The sequence below is a fragment of the Panthera uncia genome (assembly GCF_023721935.1).
Source record: "Panthera uncia isolate 11264 chromosome E2 unlocalized genomic scaffold, Puncia_PCG_1.0 HiC_scaffold_20, whole genome shotgun sequence".
Classification (NCBI taxonomy): domain Eukaryota; kingdom Metazoa; phylum Chordata; class Mammalia; order Carnivora; family Felidae; genus Panthera; species Panthera uncia.
In genome coordinates this window covers 11,737,922-11,757,648 of record NW_026057589.1, presented here as the reverse complement: position 1 = coordinate 11,757,648, position 19,727 = coordinate 11,737,922, and the positions used below count along the sequence as shown (strand labels likewise).

The window sequence follows — 19,727 nt, the reverse complement described above, 5'->3', positions numbered from 1 at the left end:
GGGGGGGGGGGAGGTCTTTTCTTTGCAGTTGTGAGTACACCTGGTAATTTTTCTCTTAGTCTCTCACCATATGGTTTAAGATCATACTCTGTGTGACTTCTGTTGTGTTCTGTTAAGGTTTTTTTTTTTAGCCTAGGATATGGTCTACATTCAAGTGTTTTCCATGTACATGATTACTGGGTTGGCTGGAGTGTTTAGTAATTATCAATGAGATACAGTTTTTGTATTTCCTTGCTGATATTCCACCAGTTTGATCAGTTACTGAGGAAGGCATGTGGAAGTCTCCATCTGTAATTAGGGATTTATTTCTCCTTTCCTGTCAGTTTTTGTTTCATGTATTTTAAAGCATTACTTTTAGGTGCATTTATTATTAGGACTGTTGTATTTCCTTGGTAAATTCACTTTTTTATCATTATTTAATGTTCCTTTTCTGTTCTTCGTTTTCCTTGTTCTGAAAACTACTTGGTCTAAAATTAATATAGTCTCTACAACTAACTTTAACTTTTTTCTTTTTAATTTATTATTGGTGGAGGGGAGTGGGGAGGAGGGAGGCAAGCAGGGGAGGAGCACAGAGAGGGAGAGAATCCCATGAACCTGAGCCAAGATCTGAGCTGAAGTTAGACACTTCACCAACTGAGCCACCCAGGTGCCCCTTTATTTTTTTTCTTTTTTAACTTTTTTTTTTTTTTAAGTTTTTTTTGTTTACTTAGAGTAAGAGCACAAGTGGGAAGGGGCAAAGAGAGAGAGAATCCCAAGCAGGCTCTGCACTGACTGTGCAATTGTTGGGACTTGAACTCAAGAACTGTGTGATCATGACCTGAGCTGAAATAAAGAGTCAGACACGTAACCTACTGAGCCACCCAGGTGCCCTGTTCCCCCCCTTTTTTTTTCTTTAGTTTATTTTTTAATTTATTTATTTTGAGAGAGAGAGAGGGAGGGGGAGAGAGAGAGAGAGAGAGAGAGAGAGAGAGAGAGAGAGAGAATGAATATGAATATGAATATGAATCCCAAGTAGGTTCTGCACCATCAGCACAGAGCCCAGTCAGGGCTCAAACTCACAAACCCTGAGATCATGACCTGAGCCAAAATCGAGTCAGATGCTTAACTAACTGAGCCACCCAGGCGTCTCATAACAAATTTTAAGATCTATTCTCAGCAACTTTCAAATATGCAGTGTAGTATTATTAACTAATCCCTACATTTACTTCCTCATGACTTTATTTTACAACTGGAAGTTTGTACTAAAATAGGTGGAGGGGTGTCAAAAGATAGAAACTTCCAACTTTTTTTTTTCTATGTTTGCATGATACACCCCTTTTCATCCTTTTACTTTTGCTTTTTATTTTTTAAATGTTTATTTTTGAGAGACAGGTAAGTGTGAATATGGGAGGGGGCAGAGAGAGAGGGAGTCAGAGGATCTGAAGTGGGCTCTGTGATGAGAGCAGACAGCCTGATGCGGGGCTTGAACTCATGAACTGCGAGATCATGACCTGAGCTGAAGTCAGACGCTTAACTGACTGAGCCACCCAGGTGCCCCTCATCCTTTTACTTTTAATATGTTCATTATATCAAAGTGAGTTTCTTGTTGATAGTATATAGATGGACCATTTTTTGGATGATTCGGACAATCTCTGTCTTTAAATTGTTGTTTTAGACCATTTCTACGTAATTAGGTCCATTGAATTTAGGTCCATTTTATTATGTTTTCTATTCCTCTGTTTTTCTTTCTGTTTCTTCTTTCCTGCCTTTGGGGTTATTTGAACACTTTAGTATTCTAGTTTAAAGTCACAAGTTTTTTGGTATTTTTTTGTATGGAATGGTTTATAGGTCACTCTAGGGATTATAATAGATGTACTTTCACAGTCTACTTGTAGTCAGTATTTTGCCATTTATTTATTGTGGAATACAGAAACATCATGTTTTAGCTTTTAGTTCATTATGTTGTACTTATGCATTACATCTGTATACTTCAAAAACCGCATTAGACAATGTTACTAGTTTTGCTTTTAACTGTAAAATAAATTTTAAGAGACTCAAGAGTCATCTGTTAGATTTCCCAGATATTTGCCATTTCTTCCTTTATTTTAATCTTCCAAGTTTCCTTTTGATATCACTTCCTTCTGCCTGGAAAACTTCTTTAGAGCAGGTTTGGTGACAAATTCTTTTATTAGTTTTCCTTCATCTGAAAATGACTTTATTTCACCTTTATTTCTGAAGAATATTTTCAGTGGATATACAATTCCTGGCAAACAGTCCTTTCAGCAGTTTAGAAATACTATTCCACTTTTTGGCTTCCATGGTTTCTGAAGTGAAATTCATGGTCATTGAATAGAATAGGCAATGCATTTTTCTCTGGCTGCTTTCAGTATTTTACAAATTTGTCTTTAGCTTTCAGCAGTTTGATTATGAGTCTGGGCATACATTTCTTTGGGTTTATTCTGATTTGAATTTCCTAAGCTTTTTCAATCTGTAGATTTAAGCTTTTTGCTAAATTTGCAGTTTTCAGCCTATAGTTTTTTACAATTTTTGGGTACCACACTATTTTTTTCCATCTTTCTGGGACTCTGAGGGCTTTTGCTGTTGTGCTACAGGTCTCTGATACTTTGTTCACTTTTTAAAAAAAAAAAATTAAATCTCTTTTTCAGATTGGCTACTCTGTATTGATTGATCTATCTTCCAAGTGCCCTGGCTCTGTCCTCTGTCATTTCTATTCTGCTACTGAGCCCACCAGTGAGTTTCTTACCTTGGTTACTGTCTTTTTCAGTTCTAAAGTTTCTGTTTCCTCTTTGTATCTTTTATTTCTTTTCTGAGACTTTATATCCATTTATTTCAAGAGTATTCACCTTTTTGCAGCATTTTTTAAAAATGTTTTTTTAATGTTTATTTTTAAGAGAGACAGAGCACAAGCAGGGGAGGAGCAGAGAGAGAGAAAGAGACACAGAATACGAAGCAGGCTCCAGCCTGCAAGCTGTCAGCGCAGAGCCCGATTCGGGGCTCGAACTCATGACCTGAGATCATGACCTGAGCCAAAGTTGGACACTCAACCAACTGAGCCACCCACGTACCCCTGTTGCAGCATTTTTTATAGCAGTTGCTTTATAAAGTCTCCCTCATTTTTTTTTTTTTATTTGTAATTTTTTTTTCAGTGTTTATTTTTTTTGTGAGGGAGAGAGAGAGATGAGCTGGAGCAGGGGAGGGGAAGAGAGAGAGGGAGACAGAATCCAAAGCAGGTGTCATGCGCTGAGCTGTCAGCACAGAGCCTTATGCAGGGCTCAAATTCCCGAGATCATGACCTGAGCCACCCAGACACCGCATAAAGTCTTTGTCATTTAATTCACAGTTCCAACATCTGTGTAATCTCAGCATTGATGTGTGATAACTGTCTTTTCCCAGGTGAGTTGGTATTCCTGGTTTGATGTAGTTGACCCACTTTCTGTCCCCACCAGAGGACCCCTTTCCAGTTCCTCAAACCAGGATTAGAGAGCTTCTCTTAAGGTTTTTTCCTTTCCGTGCTGATCCTCAGTTTTGGTTTTCAGGCTGCCTTGCTTCTAGGCCAGGAAATATATCAGAGGGAAGAAAAGTGATAAACTCACTGCCATTTTATGGCTCTTCAGATTCTGGTCTTTTCCATCTAGCTACTATCACAGTTTTTTCAGAGTCTTCAAATAGCTGCTCCATACATTCTGTTCAGGTCATATAGCTTTATTCGGCGGGAGAGGCACTGAACCTGGAACCCTGTTGTTTGCTTTTTGCTTGTTTTTTAAAGGACTACACAGGTTGCTCTGAGTATAGCTAGTTCATTAATCTGACTGCTGCATGAGCAGTCTGTCCTATGCTTCTGTCACATTTTATTTGTCCTCTTATAATGGACACTTTGTTTTCCTCTACCACCTTACTACCACAGAATCCTTATACATATGTTTTCATGGCCCTCTGTACACGTTCCTTTTAGGGTATACGTTCAGGAATGGATTGCCAGGTCCTAAGGTATATATGTACATTTATCTTACACATTAAGGCATACATTTTATTAAATACTAGTAGACTTGTATTTTAGAATATTAGAATAATAGAATATCATTCATCCCTTTATAAAGGGAGGAAATCCTGCTACAACATGGACGCAGATTGTACTAATAATATCCTATTGTATGTGTGTCAAAACACATAAATAAACATAAATAGTACTTTTTGTTTATCCATCTGTCAGTGTACATAGGGGTTACATTCACCTCGTGGCTGTAGTGAATAATGCTGCTATGAATATGGGTGTGTGTATATCTCTTTGAGATTCTTTTTTCACTTCTGTTGGATATGTACCCAGAAGTGGGATTGCTGGATCACATGGTAGTTCTATTTTCAATTTTTTAAGAACTACCATACTGTTTTCCATAGTGGTACCCCTCTTCACAGTCTGACCAACAACGGTACACAAGGGCTCCAGTTTTTCCACATCCTTGCCAACACCTTTTTTTTTTGTTTAATAGTAGCCATTCTGATGGGTGTGAAGTGTTATCTCCTAGTGGGTTTGATTGCATCTCTCTAATGATTAGTGAAATTGAACATTTTTCATATGCCTGTTGGCCATTTGCATATTACTTTTGGAGAAATGTCTCTTCAAAGTCCATTGCTCATTTTTTAGTCAGGTTATTTTTTTATTGGTGACTTGTTTATATGTTAATAACTTTAAGATATACGTTCTTTATATTCACGATGTTTTAGTGTTTCATGGATCTGAAATTTTTTGTGTGTGTGATAGCAAGAAGACTGATAATTTTTATCTTTTTACATATAGAACTTGCACATTGCTGGTATATAGTAAAATGGTTAATAAATACTAGGTGCATGAAAGACTGTGTAAAATGAGTTGCTGAGTTTCTTTTTCCAGGAAAACAATGTTATGTTATTTTTTAAATAACTTTTTAAGTTTATTTATTTATTAGAGAGAGAGAGTGAGCAGGGAGGGGCAGATGGAGGGAGATGGAGAATCCCAAGCAGGCTCTTCACGGTTAGTGCGGAGCCTGATGTGGGGCTTGAACTCACAACCCGTGAGATTGTGACCTGAGCCAAAGTGGGATGCTTAACCAACTGTGCCACCCAGGTTCCCCTTCAATGTTATGTTATTTTTTTAAATAAGTTTTTTTTTTTTAACTTTTATTTATTTTTGACAGAGAGACAGAGCATGAGTGGGGTAGGGGCATAGAGAGAGGGAGACAGAATCTGAAGCAGGCTCCAGGCTCTGAGCTGTCAGCACAGAACCTGACGTGGGGCTCTAACTCACAGACTGCGTGATCATGACCTGAGCCGAAGTCAGACGCTCAACCAACTAAGCCACCCAGGTGCCCCTTAAAATAAGATTTTTAAGAGATGTCTTGAGGATTAATCTCCGTTGTCTATGGCTTTTTGCCTGTTCCATAAATTCACTGTAATTGGATATCTAGTATCCTGCAGAATCTTAGAGTTGAAGGGACTTTAGAGATAAGAGACTTAAATTATGTTCGTCATACTGTATTTAGTGTGGAAAGGACATAAAGGACTCAGTTTTCTTTTTTTAGATAATTCATTTAACTTCAGTTTTCTAGTCTGGTTAGCTGAAATCTTACTACAGTGTAAATCTGGGGTTGCTTTGGTAGATCTAGGTTCCTGCTTGTTTAGTCCTGTGTGGTATAGTCTTTGTGCTAGATAGCTTCTGTTTTCTTTTCCAGAGCCACATAGCATTCTTTCCTTTTGATATTGTGTTCTTGAGGCTCACTCTTGGGCACTGTCTGTAGGCCCCTTTTCTTTCTGCCTTCCAACTGGGGGTAGGTAGATGGAAGTACCAGGAGACCAGAGGGCGGGAGGAATGGGGACTAGGTATTTATTTCCCTTCTCCTTTCCTGCCAGATTGCTGCAAATTGTCTGCATGCCTCTACCAATGACCTTGATTTCTGTCTTGGAGACCCTTTTCATATAGCTACCCTCACCAGGTTTCAGTTCCTCATCTTGCCCTTCAGGCCTGGATGTGTTAGTGGGCAATACACTATCCTTTGTTGGTTTCTTGGAGCCTTCCCCACACCTTTGTAAATAATCTATTAAATTCTTCTCAGATTACCCAGGATGTGGATGCTATCTGTTTTCAGCTGGAACCCTGATTGTTAGAGTCCCTGAACAGGCCCTGTGATTTTACTTACTTTTTAAGTTTTGAATAAATGTTACTACTGAATGATAAGATTAGTAATTTGGGTTTATTTTTATCCATCTTCCACAGATGTTTACAGTAGGCTTTTGGAGTTTCTTTTCCCCAAACATTCCCAGCTAAAAGATTAGGATTGAAATAAAAACAACTTTGCCACATTTCAGTATTTTCAGCTTCCTTCACAGAGTTGGGTTTCTAATTTGCAGCATAAAACATTTGTTAAGTGTCTCTTTCAGAGAATTGCAGCACTTTCCTTCACAGTCCCTTAGGATCTTTTCTGTTCCAGGCTATTATGCTCTTTTAGCATGGTCCTAAACTAGCCATTTGTGGATGCTGCCCATCTTAGGCAAATATGTGAAATAAAGATGTCTTTACAACTGCCAACATTTCATGTTGCTAAAGTCACTTCTTTGTTAATCTACCTTCTCTGTTAACCTGTGTCTTTCATTGTCTAGCTCACTTTAGATACCTATTCTAATTAAGGGGGTAAACTTTACTTTCCTAATATGTATTAATGTATTAGTGTATTAATCAGCTGTACTCTTTTTCTGTTCACATCCTCATTAATTTTTACTTTCATTGAGATGGGAAGATACATTGTTTTTGCTTTGACTTTAAAAAAATTTTCTTGTTCCTGACAGAACTCTAAATCTCTCCCTTTTGCCCTTTTGCTCTTATCATTCTTCTCCCCTCCCTTCCTGCTAACATTGTTCTCTTCCAGGCATTCCCTTTCCAGAACCTCATTTGTGCATCTCTCATGCACTTTAAAATGTTCCTTCTTTGGAGTTTAGGCACTTGTCTCTCTGGACACTTGGTCTTTATATTTCTGGTTGTGGTTTAATATCCTATTAGACCTGCTGCTAGTTTTCCTCTTTTGTCCACCACAAACTTTCTTGCCTGTTTTGCTTTCTGCTGAGGCATATGGCTGATGCTTTGTGCATAGGAGAGTGCCTGATAGGATTTGATGGTTTGTTCTTGTGTTTGTTTGTTTAGTGATATCTGCTGTTGTCTTCATTTTAAAGGTAAGGGAAATGCCGCTCAGAGTTGTTAAATGGCACGCACAAAGGCTGTTAAAAACAGAAGTGAGTATTGAGAATCAAGCCTCTGTTACCTTTGCTGCATTGCCTCTCTGTAGAGCCCTGCTTGCACTTCAAGCTTAGTGCTCATCCTTCCTCTTCTTGGAAACTTCCCAGAGCTCCATGGCAGAATGAAGGTCCTCCTGCATAGCTCTCCCCTTGCACTGGCCCTTGATGGAACAGCATCTGAGTTAAGAGGGATATCAAGACCATGTATACATTTTTAATCACACTTGTAATATTATTGTTTTGTGGGTAATGCCGCATTTGGGCTTTGAACCCAAATCTTGCCCTTATACATCTGTTGACTTCGTTTCTGGAGTAGTGGTTAGACAGGCTGATGGATGTGAAAGCCAGGAGCTGGCACCCAGTGAAGAGATTTCTCCTCCTTTTCTTGCATTAGCTCTTTGTCACAGGCTCACACATGGTATGCATGCTCTCTCTCTTTAATGTTTAAGGAGATGGTCATAAATTACTAGATAGTTGTAAGCTTGTTGCTCAGTATTGCACCATACTTATTTTTTCTTGTAGTTTTTACACACACACACACACACACACACACACACACACACACCACCTGTGGCAACCACTGGTCTGTTCTCTGTATCTGTGAGTTTGTGGTTTTCCAGATTCTACATATTTTCCACTTACGATAAGGTGATCTTGATTGTTAATGTTTTCTGATGAGTTAATGTTTTGTTTTTCCCTTTTTAAAAAAATGTTTATTTATTTATTTATTTTGAGAGAGAGCACAAGCAGGGGAGGGGCAGAGAGAGAATCTTACATGATCTCCACACTGACACCACAGAGCCCAACATAGGGCTCAAACTTAGGAACCGTGAGATCATGACCTGAGCTGAAATCAAGAGTTGGATGGTCAACTGACTGAGCCACCCTGGCTCCCCAGTATTTTTTTTCCTAAGGAGGCAAATGAATTTATATTATTTGTCTTTGATAGAAATTCTAAATTATATGCTCCTGAGGTGGTTTTTTGTTTTTGTTTTTTTTTTTTTTTTAAGTGTATTTACTTAGAGCAAGCTGGGGAAGGGCAAAGAGGAGAGACAGAATCCCAAGCAGACTGCACACTGCCAGCACAGAACCTAATGGGGGGGCTCAAACTACTGAACTATGAGACCATGACCTGAGCCGAAATCTAGAATTGGACACTTAACCACCTGAGCCACCCAGGTGCCCCTGTTTTTTAATATTAGCTCTGTTGTTAGTCTAAACTCATTGGGTTTGAAAAGAGTTTACATATAATAATAATTACATCTTTTTCTTTTTAGTTCAGCCTTTGTCTATATGTATGTATATATGTGTGCTCTTTTAAAATTCAGAAAATTCAGAATTAGGGGCGCCTGAGTGGCTAAGTCGGTTAAGTGTCTGGCTTCGGCTCAGGTCATGATATCACGGTCCGTGAGTTTGAGCCCTGCGTCAGGTTCTGTGCTGATGGCTCAGATCCTGGAGCCTGCTTCGGATTCTGTGTCTCCCTGTCTCTGCACTTTGCCTACTCGTGCTGTCTCTCTCTCTCTCTCTCTCTCTCTCTCAAAAATAAATAAATAAAAATTTAAAAACTCAGAATTTAAGGTCGTACTTCATATATATAGTCCTGCCTTTTTAACTAATATTGTTGATATATTTTTACTTCAGTAAATATGTTTCAAAAAAATTTTAGTGGCTATGTAAAAATCCAGCATAAATATACTATAGTTTGTTTAATAAGCAATATTCTTTCTTCATATAGTTCATTAGTCTAGTTTTTTGATCCTAAAATGTGTTGATAAATATTTTTGTATAAAAGTCTGCATGAATCTGTTTCTTTTTTTAATGTTTATTTATTTTGAGAGAGAGCATGAGAGTGTTTGCATGAGTTGGGGAGAGGCAGAGAGAGAATCCCAAGCAGGCTCTGTGCTGTCAGCTTGAGCCCAAGAAATGTGAGATGGTGACCTGAACTGAAATCAAGTTGGATGCTCATCTGACTCAGGCACCCAGGTGCCCCTTGGGCTGGATAATTTTTTTGTTGTGGGGGGCTGTCCTGTTCATTATAGAATTTTTAGCAGCATTCCTGGATCTTACCCACCAGATGCCAGTAGCATCCCCTCCAATGGTGACAACTTAGAATGTCTCCAGTCATTGCCAGATATCCTTATAGGGGGCAAAATCACTTCCAGTTGAGAACCACTGTAAAATCATAGTTCTAACCAGTTTCATAGTTGCCAGATTCTTTTAGCTGTTTTTTCCAATAGAATATAAGTTCCTTTAAGGGCAAGGATCGTAGGGCTATTGTCTGATGTAGAGATATTCAGTAAGTATTTGAATAAATACTCAGTATAATGGATCCAAGGTATTTCATGACATAGAGACCCCATTATAAACTGGGACTTAGGTTAATTATTAAATGTATAAAGGCTTCTGGAGGTAATTTTACAAAAGGAAAACATAGCTGATGTTTTTTATTAGTGGTTTTTGCACAAGCAGACAAATATCCCTAGTGTTTTTCTTTACGTTGGATATCTTCTTTGGTTTGTCTGTTTATTGGTTACTTTGTTAGACCTAGCTTTTGTTTGGATGTTACCTGTTTTGAAGTTCAAGTCCAGAATTAATTGAGAAACATAGGATTTGTGCTTAATATGGAATGCACAATGATATACCCCCTTGTGGGTGGAGGGGAGTGGTTTTACTGACTGTAACTCTTCTGTTCAGTGAAAGTCTTGGTAAATAGCCTTCTGTTGAATTTTAAAGTTTTTTTTTCTTGGACTTTTCACCCCTTTGTATATTTATTTGTACATGAGTAAAATATTAATATTTCTGTACACTAGTTTTTTCCCCAAAGGCTGAGTCAGGAGGATATGAGGAATTGAGGGGAAGAAATTAAAAAAAAAAATTTTTTTTAATGTTTATTATTTATTTTTGAGAGAGAATACGAGCAGGGGAGGGGCAGAGAATGAGGGAGACACAGAATCCCAAGCAGGCTCCAGGCTCTGAGCTGTCAGCACAGAAGTGATGTGGGGCTCGAACTCATGAACCATGAGATCATGACCTGAGCCAAAGTTGGACACTTAACTAATTGAGCCACCCGAGTGCCCCAAGGAAAGAATATTTTTGAATTTGGTTCTAAATTTGATAATCTTTTCTCATCACTACCCTGATGAGATTTTTGGGAGAGGTAGGAGGCCTTCCTGCTTAGTTTTTTAATCAACCTGCTCCTACACCAATATATAATACTCGTTTTAACCATCGCCAGCATCTTTGAGCTGTGCCTTCAAGATATCAAATCCAGTCACTCTACCGTTACCACTGGTACCTACCCGATTCTAAACTATTTCCATCTCTTGTCTGGACTGTAGTAATAGTCTTCTCCTTAGTCCCTTGCTTCTATTCTTTTTCTCCCTCAGTCAATTCTTCACATAAGCCAAAGAGATCTTTAAGAAATGTGAATCACATTATGTCATTTTGCCTGTGGAAAACCATTCTGGTTTATAGTGTCAGTTGATCTACCTTCTAATTGATGTTAGTTTCTACACTAATTTCAACTTGAAGGTAGTAACTGTGTTTCTTATCTTTTTCCAGGAGGAACAACACAGCATGCTGGGCTCTGGATTTAAAGCTGAGCGTTTACGAGTCAATTTGAGATTAGTCATAAACCGTCTTAAACTATTGGAAAAAAAAAAAAGTGAGTAATGCATGATTTCATTGTATTTTATTTCCCAGAATACATCACCAGGTTCTAGCACCCTAATAATTTGGCTCTGTTAGGCTACTACTGTGAAGTCTTAGGGATCCCATATCTTTGAAGCTTTAGATATATTACTGCTGCCCTTTGTGACAAGTTAGACTAAATCACTTTGTTGTAGGGAATGGATAACATGACTCCTGAGGTGGAAATTTTTGGCTACACAAACAATAGTCTCACCTAGATAGTGGAGGAAGTTCTAGAGACTAGATGAGTTGGGACTAGATTTGCTAACAGTGAGCTAGGATGTAGAAGAAACACGCACTTCTCTCTGTCGGAGTGGAAGTCTCCTGCAGGGCAGGCGGCTCAGTGTACTGCCACTATGTGACTGGATGCGATTTGTGACTTAGCGGAATTGGCCCAGAAAGCAAGGAAAGAGATTGCTGACTATCTGGCTGCTGGGAAAGATGAACGAGCTCGGATCCGTGTGGAGCACATCATCCGAGAAGACTACCTTGTGGAGGCCATGGAGATCCTGGAGCTCTATTGTGACCTGCTGTTGGCTCGGTTTGGCCTCATCCAGTCTATGAAGTAAGATATTTTGTATTTTTTTAAAAAAAATCTACATTTAGGTATGGTTTATAGAAAAAGCTGTACATATTTTATGCATGCAGTTTGATGAGTTTGGACATATGCATACACCCGTATACCAGCACCACAATCAAGGTAATAAAATTTGTTTCCTCTAGAAGTCCTTGTGTCCCTCCTCTCCTCTCCCTTTATTGGTAAGAATACATGACATCAGATCTCTACCCTCTTAACATTTTTTAATTTATTTATTTTTAAGTTAGTATTTTGGTTTTTAATTTTTTTAATTTAATTTATTTATTTTGAGAGAGAGAGAGCAGGGGAGGGGCAGAGAGAAGGAGGGAGAGAATCCAAGTAGACTCTGCATTATCCGGACAGAGCCTGATACGGGGGCTCAGACTCACGAACTGTGAGGTCAAGAGTCGGACGCTTAACTGGCTGAGCCACCCAGGCACCCCTGTTTTTTAATTTTTTAATGTTTGTTTATTTTTGAGAGAGAGCTCGTGCGCATAAGATGGAGAGGGGCAATGAGAGGGAGACATAGAATCCGAAGCAGGCTCCAGGCTCCAGGCTCCAAGCTGTCAGCACAGAGCCCAGAGGGGATTTGAACCCACAAACTGTGATATCATGACCTGAGCTGAAGTCGGACGCTTAACTGACTGAGGCACCCAGGTGCCCCATACCCTATTCATATTTTTAAGTGCACAGTACAGTATTGTTAACTATAGGCACAGTGTTGTTCCAGAGGCATCTAGAACTTAATTCATTTTGTGTAAGTGTAATGAAATAATGCATTTTGAAGACCTAAATCAAATCACCTCTTTGAGAAAGGGAATCTGTGAAAGCATTAATAGTGATTTCTTACTACATGTGGGCAACCAGCACTAGGGGACTACTTCACATACCCAAGGACCTTTTTCCTAATGGTTTTGCTGGAAGGCCTGATCTTGATATAGACAATTGTTGAAAAGAAAGGAAGGAATCTGAAATCAAAAGGCCTAAGTTTGAGTCTTGGCTCAACCATTTCCGGATTTTGTGACCTTGGGCTTGTCAGTTAGTTTGAGTTTCCCCACAAGTAAAATAGGAAGCCTAGAGTATTTTATGAGAATCCAGTGAGATTTGTGAAAGAGCTTTCCAGGGCTATCAACTATATGATACAAATGCTAAGGTTTGTTGGTTTGTTTTAAAGAATGTTAAATTTTATTAATTTTTCTTCCTTAATTAGGGAACTAGATTCTGGTCTGGATGCTAAGGTTTGTTGGTTTGTTTTAAAGAATGTTAAATTTTATTAATTTTTCTTCCTTAATTAGGGAACTAGATTCTGGTCTGGCTGAATCTGTGTCTACACTGATATGGGCTGCTCCTCGACTCCAGTCAGAAGTGGCTGAGTTGAAAATAGTGAGTACAACCAGTTTCATTGATGTCTGTAGTTTGTTAAATTGTTAGGTTGGTTAACATAAATCATTTCTGCTTATTTGACAAGATATTTTGTACACTTATGTTGCCTTTGAAACAGGCTTTGTAAATTTGTAAATTTGTCTCTACCTCCTTTTCAGCCCTTATATAATGCAACAGAACAGTCTTTTGCAAACATGAATAATTTTTTTAAAGAGAAAAGTGTTGTGTACCTTCAGTTTTGTCTTATTTTTATTGTAATGTTATTTAAGTATATTCAAATAGGAAAGTTCTTACACAACTGTAAACCAGTTAACATTAATTTAAGGTCACATATTTTGCTTCATTCATTAATTCCACAAATATTTATCAAGTTGATGTTATGAGCTAAGTGGGCACTGAGGGTGCAGCAGTGGGCAAAATATGACAGTAACCCTACTCTTGTAGCTTAGAATCTAGCAGAAGAGATAGACATTAACTAAAAACTTTCACCTCACAACACAGATATAGTACTGACTGCTAGTATTCAAATTCATTTGAGTTGTTACCTGTTTTCTACATCTTTGCCTTTTTGTTTTATTCTGTAGATTGTCTCAGTCTTACCTCCTGACCCATCTTTTTTCTTTTTTCTTTTTTCTTTTTTTTTTTAAGTTTATTTTTGAGAGAGAGTGTGTGTGTGGGTGGCAGGGGCAGAGAGAGAATCCCAAGCAGGCTTGCAGTAATAGCCTGAGCCACGAACCACAAGATCATGACCTGAGCCGAAATCAAGAGTCGGACAGTTGGGGCGCCTGAGTGGCGCAGTCGGTTGGGCGTCCGACTTCAGCCAGGTCACGATCTTGCGGTCTGTGAGTTCGAGCCCCGCGTCGGGCTCTGGGCTGATGGCTCCGAGCCTGGAGCCTGTTTCCGATTCTGTGTCTCCCTCTCTCTCTGCCCCTCCCCCGTTCATGCTCTGTCTCTCTCTGTCCCAAAAATAAATAAAAAACGTTGAAAAAAAAAAATTTAAAAAAAAAAGAGTCGGACAGTTAACCGACTGTGCCACCCAGATGCCCCTTGAGATTTCCTTGTCTTCTGTGGGTTTTCATTTATTTATTTAAAATTTTAACTGCTTATTTTTGAGAGAGGGAGTGGGGGAGGGGCAGAGAGGGAGACACAGAATCTGAAGAAAGCTCCAGACTCTGAGCTGTCAGCACAGAATCCTGTTTTCTACCTCAAGGGTGTAAGCTGGCTGCCAGAATTTCTGAGAACCATGGGAGGAGGAAGCCAAAGATCTCATTCTTGTCTTATAGAAGACTTAAAATTTTTGTTGTAAGTATCTTTGCTCTCTGCTATGCGTGGAGTTCAGAGTCCTATTAGTTTAACCTCCCCAGAGAGTAAGCCTCCTGTATTCTATTCCTGTAGGGATGGTAGTCCTAGAGTTTTGTTGGTAGAGGAATGGGAGAGTAGAGGCAACAGGTTCTTCTTTTTGTCTTTTCTTTTTTCTTTTTCTGTTTTCTTTTTAAGTAAGCTCTACGTCTGTCATGGGGCTTGAACTCACGACCCTGAGATCAAGAGTCACATGCTGTACCAGCTGAGGCAGCCAGGCAGTTGCTTCTTATATAGACTTTTAACTTTTTTAGTCTCTGTCTCTCTTTTTTCTTTTTCTTTTCTTTTTTCTTTTTAAGTAATCTCTGTACCCAACGTGGGGCTTGAACTCATGATCAAGAGTTGCATGTTCCTCCAACTGAGCCACCCAGGAACCCCAACCCGGGGTTAAAACCTTGTTTTAACCTCTTCTATACTTTTCCTTTATATCAAGATTTATTCAAGATGAAACGGATTTATATGTTTGTTTGTTTTTTAATGAACTCATTAAAAACTAGAAGAAGACTAGGCAGATTTAAAAAGATAATCTCATAGTGGAAAAGGCCACAAAAGCCATGAACAAAGTGATTACGTTAATATAATAAAAAATTTCTGCATAGTATAAAGCAACCAAGAGCGTTATGAAAACACAGAGGACTAAATTACATCATAAATACCGGGTCTATATATTGAACAATGAGTGCCTCCTCACTGAGCTCTCAGGTGTTGGGACCACTCTGGTTCGATGCCAGTCATTTCCTGCCTGGACTATTACAGTAACTTCTTGAATCTTCTTTCTATACCTACTTTGGTTTCCTTTAGTCTCTTTACCATTATGTCAGAACAGCTTAGGGTTCTATTCAAAACACAGGTCTGATCCTGTCACTACCTCTTGCTTTAAAGCCCTTTAGTAGCTGTTGTTCTTGTGATAGAAACAAAATTCCTAATATGACCTATATGATTCTACATTTTCTGGCCCCCACATGCCTTTCTTACTTCATTTCCTATGGCACTCCTCCCTTGGGCTCAACACTTAACTTTATTTCAGCTTGAGGATTGGCCCTGTTTTTCCACCAGAGGGCTTTGCACATGCTGTTACTTTGCCTTGGTGGCATTTATTACAGCTGCATTTGTATCTTTATTTGTGTGATTGAGTAATGACTGTTTTCCTCAGAGATTATAAGCCTCTATAAGAACAGTGTCTGTTTTTGTTCATTGTGTTTATAGCATATATCATAATGTCTGTAATAGAATTTGGCACATAGTTACAGCTCAGTGGATGGCTGGATAAACAAGTACGAATATGTACCCCTTAAGGCTTTATAGACCCTGGTTGTTTTGAATTCTTGTAGTAGAAAGAAGCATGTTTACTATTGTTAGGAGGAAGCTTGAAGTAGTTTTTAGGAATGGTTTCCACTTTTATTTACTGTTTTGCCTTTTTTTTTTCTTTTTTTTTTCTCTCTGTAGGTTGCTGATCAGCTCTGTGCCAAGTATAGCAAGGAATATGGCAAGTTATGTAGGACCAACCAGATTGGAACTGTGAATGACAGGGTAATGAACATACTTGTTAAACATGATGCAGTAGACAGGGATGTGGGCATGTTATGCTATTGCCTGTGTTGATTCTCGTGGGTCCTGCTATATGGCTGAGTTAATCTAGGGTTGCATATTTCATAGGGTGAGAGGCTTTCTGGCTGGCAGTGTCGTCAGCAACTTACTCCGTCCCTAAACTTCTGATTGTGAGGCCCTCCCACCCCCATCCTTTGTGCCTCTTGTGATTTGTGGATATAGAAGCGAGGAGAGAAGTGGATGAATTCAAATGTGGACGGCGGTGGTATCAGTCTTAGCAACACCTGGGTTGTGTGTAACCAGAGAACATGAAAGAGGCATGGTTTTGCAATATGTCTCGTGACTGAAAAAAGAAATCATGTAACTAGTCTGAACTCCTTTTTTTCTCAATTTACATATAAAATAAGAGGAACAAAGTTTAAAAGTGAGACAAGTTAGGTTTAAGGCTAGTTGGCATAGATGTTAATCCTGGGTGTTTTACTTATAGCTAATGCACAAACTGAGTGTGGAAGCCCCACCCAAGATCCTGGTGGAGAGATATCTGATTGAAATTGCCAAGAACTATAATGTGCCCTATGAGCCCGACTCTGTGGTCATGGTGAGTTTAGAGTCTTTCAGAGTACAAAGGGAAATGAGTCTTTGGATATCATTTTCTTTAAAAATAACCATATTCTTTTCATTAAAGTTTGTGTGTGGGAGTTTAAGCCTTTCTCTGCTTGGGTAACAATAAATATGCCTGCAAAGAGTATTTTAAGGATCAGATGAGATGAATGATGAAAGCACTTTGAAAAGTTACAGACCTTGATACAAATACAAAATGGCATTGTTGGTTTTCAATGAATTTCACTGAATTGAAGCAAGAAAGGATCCTGAAAGATTTATTGGGTGCCTGCCCTGTGCCAGACAGTACACAGAAATACAGAGATAAAAACAAGGTCACTGTCCTAAAGAGGCTTATAGTGTAAGGACGGCAGATGTACAAATAATAATCACTCAGTTAAGGTTGGTGGGGTGTAGTGTGTGGTTTAGTATGCTGTTTAGACAACCTCCCCCCCATCCCAAATACACTTCAGGATAAAAGCATTTATCCTCCCAGCTCTTGAGAATATTGGTGACTGGTGCTCATACACAGCTGAGTGCTCCTCCAGCAGTGGCTCTCAGAAGAAAGCTGCTTCATCCAAAGTCTTTCCTTAGGGGCAGCCTGTAGTTAGTAACTGGGATTTTAGACTCTGCCCCATCTGAGGGCACCTGCTGCAGACCCATCCCAGCTCCAGAGCTCCCTAAGGAATTGACTGAGCAGTTGCTATGACTACATGGCAGCCCAGCTTTTCCCTTTGCCCAGCCCTGCTTCCTTCACTCCCCACAAGTCTTTATCCCAAGAGACTACCCCAGTAAACTTCCTCCATGCTGACCTGCATCTCTGAGTCTACTTCTGGGGGACCTGGCCTGCAGTGTGGGTTAATGATACAGGTTTCTCTCTTCTTCTCAGGCAGAAGCTCCTCCTGGTGTAGAGACCGATCTTATTGATGTTGGATTCACAGATGATGTGAAGAAAGGGGGCCCTGGAAGAGGAGGAGGGGGTGGTTTTGCAGCACCAGTTGGTGGACCTGACAGAACAGTGCCAGTGCCTATGCCTGTGCCTATGCCCATGCCCTCTCCAAGTACTCCTTTTTCCTACCCACTTCCAAAGGGACCAGTAAGTATACATATAAGCGTGGATATAAACTCTAGAAAATGTCACAGAAGAAGAGACACATTGGCTGTATGAATACACACAAAAGTTGTAGGTTGTCAAGATTGAGCAGTAAGAACATTTGGTATTAGTGATCATATTGTGGAAAAAAATACCGGGATTTGGAAAAAGTCTTTTGGTTTGTCTATAGTTAATGATGTGGGAAAATACAGAGAGATGGTGTTAAAGAAACTTTTTCCTATAGGTTTACTGGTAAATACCTTTGGGACCTTTTGCAGCCATACTAGTTTTTTCCAAAAATGAATACTGCTTATTACCAGGTGGAAAAACCTCTTTTGTAGACATTTTGTAGACAAGGTCATTACTAGTAATAGAGTTTGATTATAATCTTTCCTTGTCAACATGGAAGCGGTTAATTTAGTAATTTGAAAACTAGCCTTTGGCTATAGATCTTTGAAGATCTAGAATTCTTCTAGGCATTTTTTTCTCTTTTTTGGCTCTTGAATATATGTATATATTCAATATATATCTTGAATATACACTGAATATATGTATATCTCCCTTACCATACAACAAACCTCAGAAAACTCAAATTGGGGCCGTGTCTCTGATGTTACCTTTCTCCTCTTGCAGTCGGATTTCAATGGATTGCCAATGGGGACTTACCAGGCTTTTCCCAATATTCATCCACCTCAGATACCAGCAACTCCCCCATCGTATGAATCTGTAAGTGGTTGAGCCTCTTTTGTAAGCAGCAGGAGAGTGACTCCCATGAAGAGAGAGCAAAATAATGGCCACAGGGAAGGCAAAGTTTTGATCAATTCCTGGTACCATCATTGCTCTTGCTTTGGATTCTTGTGTTGCTTTAACATTACCCTGGAAGTTGGGTGGTGGCGGCCGCAGCAACATCATCATTGGTGGCAATGCTTTGTCTGCAATTAAGCCAGGAATCAGGAAGGAGCTGAAGGTCTCTTAGAAAGTTCACGTAGGGCACTTGCCTAGTTTTTTTGGAGTAGGGCAGAGAATTGTTTTGAGTTGGTATAGTCCTGCTGTTGGAATATCATAATTAAAATACCAGTTTTAGGAATTCAACACTGTGTAAAGGAATAGTGGCCAGATTTTTGTCTTAAATAGAAGTGTCATTAGTAAATTTCAGCCGATATTACTAATTTTACATTTTAGTTTTGTAGGTAAAACTTATTATAAATATAATCATTCCTTGAATTGTTGGTGGTTGCACAGCTTTGATTCCAAATTAGAGGGCTCCTTTTCTGCCAGCTTTGTTTCCTCAGCTAGTATGTGCCTTTTGAGACCTATTTCCTTCCATCTGATGAATTACAGAGAAAACAAATTGATATGGCGTTTGCTGGGAGATCCTCCTGTTCCTGAACTTGTTTAGTGTTCTTTCCTTTGGTTTTCCCCTTGGGCTTGGGTTTTTCTTAAGTTTGGTCTTGCATGCATTGAAGCATTGCCCACAGCTGTTTCTAGGAATGAGGTAGAAGATCTTCAGTATTTGAGGACTTGGTTCTTGGAGAGATGAATTCAGTGGGTTAGTGCTTTCTCTCTGCACAGAAGGTGAAGGTATCAAAGAGAGGTGTTATGGTGTGGTAAGAATTTCCTTTTTCTCTGCTTGGTGGTTTAGAGTTTAATGTGGTATCTGTCTAGCTGGAAGATCAGAAAAGAGTACAGGGGGTGGAGGGGCAGTTTGTTTGGAGTGGTTCTGTTGCTTCTGCTTAGCTTTTGGAAAACACAGGGGCTTATACCAGTCTCAGTACTTTCTCTCTAGTAATGCCTTTGCTTTCTCCCTTGGTAACAGTATTTGTGTTTCAGGTTGATGACGTTAATGCTGATAAGAATGTCTCTTCTGCACAGATTGTTGGTGAGTGTGAGTCAGAAACCCTCAGTGCTGAACCTTTTTGCTGTTTTCTCATTACTGCTTCCACCTCAGAGAAACTTTTCATGTCCATGGCATTTTACCCACATGCCCTGTCCTTTCCCTGAGTGTAGTATGACAAAAATAGAACTCAGGATTTCCCTTGTCCATAAAGAAAATACCTTTCTGGCCCCAGAGAATCTTCAAGTTCCTTGTTTCTGTTGGTGGTATTATTCTTGCAACCTCAAGTTCTTGATGTTCTTGCTGCTTCAACTTTCATTGTATTAGAAGTATCAAAATTATTTGTATTTATATAAATACATGTTTATATTAACAAACTTGGG

The 19,727-nt window shown here is 39.2% G+C and overlaps 1 protein-coding gene across 5 annotated transcripts in view; it reads left to right on the top strand.

The window, feature by feature from the left end:
- Positions 1-19,727, top strand: part of IST1 (IST1 factor associated with ESCRT-III) — a 50,510-nt gene that overhangs the window by 25,841 nt on the left and 4,942 nt on the right. For 4 of the 5 annotated variants that reach the window (XM_049622541.1, XM_049622544.1, XM_049622543.1 and 1 more), the window contains 8 exons: positions 10,822-10,924; positions 11,335-11,515; positions 12,823-12,910; positions 15,716-15,799; positions 16,305-16,415; positions 17,307-17,513; positions 18,144-18,236; positions 19,341-19,389. In XM_049622541.1, the coding sequence (XP_049478498.1) occupies positions 10,822-10,924; positions 11,335-11,515; positions 12,823-12,910; positions 15,716-15,799; positions 16,305-16,415; positions 17,307-17,513; positions 18,144-18,236; positions 19,341-19,389 (916 nt within the window). Of the gene's footprint in view, positions 1-10,821; positions 10,925-11,334; positions 11,516-12,822; positions 12,911-15,715; positions 15,800-16,304; positions 16,416-17,306; positions 17,514-18,143; positions 18,244-19,340; positions 19,390-19,727 lie in introns of all 5 variants that reach the window. The other variant, XM_049622545.1, reaches the window with a different exon arrangement.